Source organism: Pipistrellus kuhlii, unplaced genomic scaffold, assembly GCF_014108245.1.
Source record: "Pipistrellus kuhlii isolate mPipKuh1 unplaced genomic scaffold, mPipKuh1.p scaffold_m20_p_26, whole genome shotgun sequence".
NCBI lineage: Eukaryota > Metazoa > Chordata > Mammalia > Chiroptera > Vespertilionidae > Pipistrellus > Pipistrellus kuhlii.
In genome coordinates, this window is record NW_023425525.1 from 6,251,310 (window position 1) to 6,259,845 (window position 8,536).

The 8,536-nt window shown below is 63.3% G+C and overlaps 1 protein-coding gene across 1 annotated transcript; it reads left to right on the plus strand.

The window, feature by feature from the left end:
* The first annotated feature begins 308 nt into the window (after window positions 1-308).
* EVX1 (even-skipped homeobox 1) lies at window positions 309-3,872 on the plus strand. The gene is made up of 3 exons (XM_036453792.2): window positions 309-818; window positions 2,259-2,509; window positions 2,937-3,872. The coding sequence occupies exons 1-3, from the start codon at window positions 380-382 to the stop codon at window positions 3,456-3,458; spliced, it is 1,212 nt and encodes a 403-aa protein (XP_036309685.1). The 5' UTR covers window positions 309-379; the 3' UTR covers window positions 3,459-3,872.
* The last annotated feature ends 4,664 nt before the right edge of the window (window positions 3,873-8,536 follow it).

Below are 8,536 nucleotides of genomic sequence, written 5' to 3' on the forward strand. Positions count from 1 at the left end.
CTCCGCCCCGCGCGGCGCGGCCACACCTGGCGCATCACCGCCGACCATTAGCGCGGCGCTTTCATCTCGGCGGCGGCGGCCCGGCTATTTATCCCCGCGCTCCCGGTGGCGTCACGGCGGTACTGTAATGACGCCCGCGGCGGCGGGATGACAGCTTAGAAGACGGGGGCCATGGGGCTCCCTCCCAGAGGCGGCGCGGCGCAGAGGAGCGGGCGCATCACAAGGTGACCCCGCTCCCCGCTCCCCGCGCCGCCCGCGCCCGGCCCGCCGCCGGCTCCTTCTCCCCCCGCAGCCCGATCGGCCGGACCCTCCGGGGACCCGAGGAGCCGGGGGCTCGGAGCTCGCGCGGGGCTCCCCCCTCCCTCCGGAGGTGTCTGGGATGGAGAGCCGGAAGGACATGGTTATGTTTTTGGACGGGGGGCAGCTTGGCGCGCTGGTGGGCAAGAGGGTCTCCGGCTTGTCCGAAGCCGCGGGCGGCGCGCTGCCGGAGCCGCCCGAGAAGACGGGGCCCCGCGGCTGCCGGAGCCCCCGGGCCGGGCCCGCGGCCTCCCGGGAGCGCGGCGGGGCAGGCCCGGAGGAGGAGCCGGCGGACGGGCCGGCGGGAGGCGCGGCGGGGCCGGGCGCCGAGCCGCGGGCGGCGGGGGCAGCGGGGGCGGCCGCGCTCGGCCCCGGGCCGCCGGCCCCCTCCGCCGCCGACAGCATCTCGGGCCCGGGGCAGCCCAGCAGCTCGGACACGGAGTCGGATTTCTATGAAGAAATCGAGGTGAGCTGCACCCCGGACTGCGCCACGGGGAGCGCCGAGTACCAGCTCAGCAAAGGTAGCCACCGCCCCCTCCCCGGCCTCCCGCCGCGCCCACCTTCCCCTCAGTCCTGCGGGGAAGCGAGGGGCTCCCTCTCCCCGGGCTGGGTGGCGGGGACCCCTGGAGCCATGCGCCCCTGCTCTCTGCGCCCCCGGGGGGTCTCCCTCTGCGCTCTGGCTTTGGCGGGACTGAGGGTGACAGCTCCGCTCTGGGGGTGGGGGAGGAGGGAGACGAAAGCCCTGGGCTTGAGGGGGATGTGAAAGGCACCCCAACCCCCCAGAGTTTTGTGGTTCTGCTTCAACTGCCTCTGGGAGATACCTTCCCCGGGCTGAGGGAGATCAAACGCGGGCCCGGCGGTTGGGGGCTGGCGGGGTGTAAGGCGCATCCCGGCGCGGAAGCGGGGAGTCCATAAAAAACCGTAAAATCCAGGCTGGCCCGGGCCGCCTGGTGCTGGGGCCCTCCGACCAGTTTGCACGTCGGTCAGAGGTCCGAATTACCTTGTCACTTCCCTGGCTCGGTGGCGCCAGGTCGGAAATGGTCCCAATGATCTAATTGCCTTTGGTCTCCGGTTGCATTTGAAAAGGCAGCGCTCCGGCCCGCCCCCTCCCCCTGGCCTTCCCCGTCCCGCTGCTCCACCCCAAGGAAAGGGAGCTGCAGGGGGCCGCGGCCCCACCCTCCCCTGGGCTAGGCCCAAAGCAGGGGGCTGTCACTTGAATTGGAGACCCCCTCCCTGACCAGGGTCTAGTGTGTGTGTGGGGGGGGGGGGAGGAGCGGGGTGATCAGCCGGGAGGGAGTCTCCCTGAGAGGGTGGCAAGCTGGAGCGCCCACCGGCAGACTCCCCACAAGCTGCTGCGGGGGAAGAGCCTGCTACAGAAGGAAACCACCCTGGCCTTGGCGCCAGCTCCTGGTAGAGCACCACATTCACCCATCCGACCTCCCCGGGCTCCCACCACACATGGCCTCAGAACAGCCCTACTCCCTCAGCCACCCTCAGGTGCCAGGGCATCGAACACACTCCCATGCCATCCGTGCAACACATGCTGCACACAAAAGCGAGAGGCCAGTCCGTGCCCAGCATCCCACAATGCACTCGGACCGGAGCCCACAGTGTTCCAGCGGAGGATGCATGTCAGCCCACTTGCCCGCCAGACGCGCACAGCCAGCCCGCTGCTGGCAATGGCAAGCTGAGCATCTCCTCTGTGCCCGGCGCAGGTGCCTGGAGGGGCGGGGGGACGGGGTCTGGGCTGGTACCGCAGGCCATTCAGGCCCAGGCCGCTACATGCTCCTCTGAATGGTGAGCCCCGTCCTCCCTTTCTGGTCCTCGAAGCCCCCAGCTCCCCGGCAGAAGCGGTTACTGAGGGGGTGGGGGGTTACCTCTGCACCCGAATCCACAGCCCCACATCAGCGGCCTTTCTGTCTGTTGTGTTGCGCTTGCCCTCGGCTCTGGGCTCCCTGCAGGGCCGGGCTCGGAGGCGCTGACCGGCAGCCCCAGCGGCGGCGGAGAGGCCCCCAAGAGCGGCGGCGGCGGCGGGGGCTCGCAGGGCGGCCTGGCCTGCAGCGCCAGCGACCAGATGCGCCGCTACCGCACCGCCTTCACCCGCGAGCAGATCGCGCGGCTGGAGAAGGAGTTCTACCGGGAGAACTACGTGTCCAGGCCGCGGAGGTGCGAGCTGGCGGCCGCCCTGAACCTGCCCGAAACCACCATCAAGGTATGCGCTCCGGGCCGGGAGAGGGGCGCCCTCCGCAGGAGGCAGCACCCTGCCCGGGCCGGGTGTGCGGGGCCGGAACCCGGTCTGCGGCTGCGGGGCCAGGCCTGGTGCGGCGCCTGGGGCAGCTTTACCTCCCACAGTCCCGGGGCGGCCCCGCTGCCAGCGGTCTGCTCTGTCCCTTCCGAGCCCAGTGCACAGCGGGTGGGTGCCTGCGAGTGACAGGGAGAGCGACTGGGAGGGGGTGCCCCAGGCCCGGGGAGTCCCTAGTCCCCCACAGCGCACTGGGCTGGGTTCAGGCAGCCGGGGAGGGGGCAGGGCAGGCCTGGGGTCTCTCTGAGCCCCTCCTGGGGTGCTCCAGCTCCGGGGGCGGCGGTGGGGGCCTCTGCACCCCCGGCTGCGGGGCCCCCAGCTGCGCCTCTGCCCGCAGGTGTGGTTCCAGAACCGCCGCATGAAGGACAAGCGGCAGCGGCTGGCCATGACGTGGCCGCACCCGGCCGACCCCGCCTTCTACACGTACATGATGAGCCACGCGGCGGCCGCGGGCGGCCTGCCCTACCCCTTCCCATCGCACCTGCCGCTGCCCTACTACCCGCCCGTGGGCCTGGGCGCCTCGGCCCCCGCCTCGCCCTTCGGCGGCCCGCTGCGTCCGCTCGACACGTTCCGTGTGCTGTCGCCGCCCTACCCGCGGCCCGAACTGCTGTGCGCGCTGCGCCACCCGCCGCTCTACCCGCCCGCGCACGGCCTGGGCGCCGCGGCCGGGCCCTGCTCCTGCCTCGCCTGCCACGGCGGCCCCGCCAACGGGCTGGCGCCCCGCGCCGCCGCCGCCGCCTCGGACTTCACCTGTGCCTCGTCCCGCTCGGACTCCTTCCTCTCCTTCGCGCCCTCCGTGCTCAGCAAAGCGTCCTCCGTGGCGCTGGACCAGAGGGAGGAGGTGCCCCTGACCAGATAAGGGGCTGCCCGCGGGCTGCGGCTCCAGGACGCCCCGTGGAGGGGCCCCGGGGACTCAGCCAGCACCTCTCCCGCCCCCGGGCGCCGAGGGGAAGGAAGGGGCCCCGAAAAGCACCAACAGGACTCCGCCTGGAGGATGGGACTGCCGGAAGCCGCCTCGGATGGCCCGTTGGGGCAGCAGAATGGGACTGGGGGAGGGGGCGGCAGAGGCTGAGGACCTTCCTCTGGGGCGCCCCTCTTTGCCATTCATCATCGGACCCACTGCCCCTAACCCGGGTGGAGGCCTTGGCTCCAAAGCTAAACCAACTTAGCAGCAAGAGCAACCCTCAGCCCCCCCCCCCCCCAGCTCCCCTCACACCCTTCCTCCCCTCACCAGGGACACCCCACCCCCCAAGTCAAGCGCAAGCACTGGAAGGGGAATAGCTGTCTCTAAACAAAACGCTGTGTCCTGGCCAGCTTTCCCGGCGTGGCAAGGGTGGTGGATGGCCATGCACCAGCCATGGAGGGGAGTGAGAGAGGCTGTGCTGCCTCCAGAAGCCTGGCCCTCCATGGCCCTGGGCACTCGCTGGCACCACGGCTTCTGGTCCTGCCATTTCCTAGCACCTGATCTCTCCTCACTCCGAGCTTCTGGATGGCTCTCAACTCGCAACTCCGTCTCCAACCCCCACCCGCCACCACCCGCAGCACTTTCTGTTCTAAGGCTGGTAGGGAGGCTGCAGACACCCCCACCCCCACCCCAGGAGCCCTTGGCCAGGCACATGCTGATCAGTGAGTGATGTGTGAGGAGGGTTTTGAATGTTGAATGTATAATGATGATCGCCACGCAGCCGGCCAGAGCTGGGCTGTTAACAAGGCGCAGGGAAGAGCTTAGGGAGCGAGCCTCACCCCCCTCCCTCGGTATCTGGAGGCAAATTAGAGGCGATTTCCAGCCTCTGCCGGCACCAGGAGCTCTCCGGCCCGCCCCTTTGTGTGTGGCTTTTTACATCATCCTTCCTCTCGTCCTCCCCAGGTGCCACTGGAGCCCGACTTCCAGATAACTAGAGGGAGCTCCTGCCCATGCGGGCACCTGTCCTTCCCCTTCCCCGGGGTCTGCGTGGCGCCACCCCCAAACGCTCACCCCCACACTCATTCCTGCAGTCGGTGTGTGAGGACCAGGAGATCGGTGACCCCCATGCAAGCTCTGCTCCGGCTGGAGGCAGGGGCTCCTTCGGTTTGGTTTTCCTTTGAAGCCCAAAGAGTTCGCTGTTACAATTTGTTGACCACATCGCAATAAAAGCCGGACATGGTTCTCACGTTAGCATTTTAGTCTTTTTGGCAGCTGGCAGTGGCTTGACTGCTTTGGAACTGCCATTCAGCCACTCCAGGCTTGGGCAGGGAAGGAACCAAGAGCTGGAGCCACAGACAGAGCCCCTCACATCTCTGCTGGCATGGGCCGGCTCCTCACGGGCATGGCACTGGGCATGGCTCAGAGGCGGAGAAGGCAGGCTCCACACTGGCCCGGAGTGCGTGTTCCCTTATTCTGTGCGTGGCGGGAGCCTTCCGGGGTGAACCTGGCAGAGCACTGTGCTCCCCCCTGAGATGCTTCCTTCTCCGCTTGCTCCAACCCTTTGAGGAAAGGCGACTCTGGGCTGTGGTTTCCTGGCCCTTTTGCCTACCAAGTAGAAATGAATGAGGCAGGGGGTGTGGAACTGGGTCTGGACATTAGGGGTCAGGAGATAAGGGATGGAAGGGTCTGAACCATCCTCAAACAGACAGTCATCTCCAAGGATGGATTTCTGGGCTGTCAGGGCCAGACTCAGCAGCCACCTCACTCCTATCCTCTGTCACCACGGAAGGGCCACGTGGCTGCTTCTCAAGTCCGGCTCCAGCAGGCGGGGTCCTCCATGGGGGTACCCATGGCAGGTGTGGGCGCCTCCATTGGCCTTCATCCTCCTCTGAGGCCCAGAGCAAACCTTTCTGCCCACAGTATGCCTGCCCTCCCCAGCACCGCCCTGCGCTGAGATTACCACAGCCTCCTCGCCCCGCCCGCCCCGCCCCGCCCCTGCCAGCTCCCGCAGCCGGGCCTGGAGGCTCCCGGTGCCAAATCCCGGCAAATCCCACGGTTACTTCGAGTTGCGCCAAGAGATTGCTTGCGACAGGTAAATGGGCTGTGGGTTGCCGTAATGCCAGGCGTATTTTCAGTTAATAGGGAGGGAAAATGAGGTGTCTGCAGCGATATTGGAAAGTACAAGATCGATGATCCGGCCTCGTGTCCAATCAGCAGCCTTTAATTGACTGTATTTTCTGGGTAATTGAGCCTCTCTTCCTCCAAATTGAAGCGGAAGATGTAACAATACATCTTGCCAGGAGGAATTACTCATTACTTCATAATGAAAGTTCCCTTTTGCCAAGGTTTGCGGTTTGGCCCTGGGCACCGCTTCTCCCACCCCCTCCCCCACCCGTGCACCTGAGAACAGGTTTGCCCGCCTGCAGCTGCGGCCACAAGTGGCCTGAGACCGCCCTGGGGGGAGGCGGAAGCAGAGGTAACCATGAATAAGACACCGCCCCTCCACAGCGCAGCCACTTCACCCGGAAAATGGTGTTATCCTTACCATTTTTCAATATTCTAAACGCCTCTATTTAGCTTTGCCCCACTTCCGTCCCATTTTGCAGGTGGGAAAACAGAGGCTCCTGATGAGTGAGTGGCCCGTTCAGCTTTGAATTTCACGCTCCGGCTTCCTCTCCCTTGTCCTGAGCCGCTTTGGGGCCCACAGGCCACGGTCACCCCTCACCAAGCCTGACACCTCACTTCCCACTCCCACTCCCTGGGCGCCTCAGCCCGGTGGGACCAGCAGGGCCGGCCAGGCTGGCCAAGACCCGCGCTCCATCTTGGCCAGCCTGGCCGGCCGCCCCGCAGCCCCGTGTGGTGCGTGCTCAGCGCTGGCCGTCGCTCGCTTGTTAGCGGGTGATTGATTGCCTTATTAAAGCGTGTTCTTGTAAGTGTGACCAAACTGATTGCATTGCATATGTTTGGGATAATGCTCATTTTAAACAACAGGATGGGAGGATGAGCTCAGCAGACGAAATGATTCTGGCCAGCAGCTCCCTAACTCTGGCATTAAATTGCCCAGTTACATAGCAAATCACTTGGTTCCTCCAACCCGGTCCCCATTTTTTACTTCCCTGGCCTGCGGTTTGACCAAGTCCCTCAATGTGGTGTGCCCGGCTTCCCTGGTGACCACAGGGGCCCTGTCTTCCCAGCCGAGAACCCCCGCACCCCGCAGCCCAGACACCCAGTCCCCTGCCCGCATCCCAGCAGAGGGAAGAGGGGCTCAGGACCCACCCTTTCGCCCTAGGCCTCCTGGGAACGTGGCCCTAGGCGTCCTTGCAAATGGGAGCCTAGTCCCCTCAGCAAATCGCACATCTCTCAGTTCCTCCTCCCCGCCTTCCCCCCAACCTGTCCCTAAAGTGCAAAAGACCCTTTTGTTTCCCAGGCTTCTCCGTTCGCTCACTCGGTTGCTTCCATTATTCCTCCACCCAGGAACTCCGCCACCATATGTCCGCCTAGGAGCGTGGGTGTCACAGCGGACAGTTGTGGGGGTGGCCAGACGGGTGGCACTCTCCTAGCCGGAGAGTTTTCTTAGCGCCCTCTCTGTTCACATGGCCCCCGAGCGAGAGAGGAAGGGTAGGGTTCTGCGTGGTGGGGAGGGAAGGAAGGTTGGGGCAAAATATTGGGATTTTTTGCCGAGACCGGTTTGACTCAGTGGATAGAGCGTCGGCCTGCGGACTGAAAGGTCCCAGGTTCGATTCTGGTCAAAGGGCATGTACCTTGGTTGCGGGCACATCCCCGTAGGAGGTGTGCAAGAGGCAGCTGATCGGTGACTCTCTCTCATCGATGTTTCTAACTCTCTTTCCCTCTCTTCTTCTCTGTAAAAAAAATCAATAAAATATATATTTTAAAAAATATTGGGATTTCCCCCCTCCCCTCTAATTGCTATCTCCTCAAGCAATCATGGCGCCGGGTCCTCTGTCTGCCTGGCTGGCCTTCACCCGCTCCAGTTGACTTGCAGGGGAGCCGAGCTGCAGGCAGATTGAACTTCCTGAGGGAGCTTTGGGATATGCGGGGATTCTGATTTGTTCAAGCTGATGGCGGTCATCGGGCCTCCCCAGACCCGATGCCCCTCTTTGGGGGTGATCTGCAAGTGCAGTCACACGCATTCGTTGGCCAGCCCCAGCCAGAATGCAGCGACTGGAGAAGCGACTGGCTGTAAACGGCAGGTTTCCTCCAGCACTCAGCTCCTCCTGGGCTCTGCTGGGGCAGGCACCTCAGACCGCACCAGGGCCAAACCAGGGCCCAGCTCACCATTTGGGCCAGCTTGAGAGCCCCCCGAAATGTTGACCCTTAGGGGGGACAAAAAGCCAACCGCAAGACGGGTGCTACCATCTTCAAAGCAAACAGAAACGCAAAGTCGTTTCCAAAATCGCCTTCTCAGCAAATAAGTATGAGCTATTCTGAGCAGGAGCAGGAGAGAGAGAGAGAAAGATTGCCACTTAAAAATAACATGAAAACATTAAGTAATTATTTAAAACAAGGCTGTTTAGAAAAATATTTGTATTTATTGCAGCTGCTCAATTGGCCTCGTTAAAGTCAGCAAGCATTTAAATTGTGTTACAATCTCGTTTAAATCCCCTCCGTTCCAGCAGGCTGAAGAGCTTGAATAGACCAATCACTTCATAATGATGATGAATGAGAAATTAATTCAGATACAAGCAAGACAATTTAGGCCTTCATCTGTTTAAATAGCCTTCCGATATTATTCGCGATCGCGGGTCACAGATTGAATCAATTGTCCAATCTTGTGAAAGTCATATCCTTGCATCTTCATCCAGATTATTTATAGCGCAGCGAGGGCTGCTGAAAGGTATACGCTGTTAACAGGGACAATTACTTAAAGGGAAGCGTTTATAAAATGGAAAACAAATGCCGGGGTTAGAGACAAATGGGATCAAAAGCAGCCATTCCAATGTGGCTCCCCGCCTGACAGACGGGAGCGGGCGCGGCTCCCGCGGGGCGCGGGGCGCTGGGCCTCCCAGGTGAGG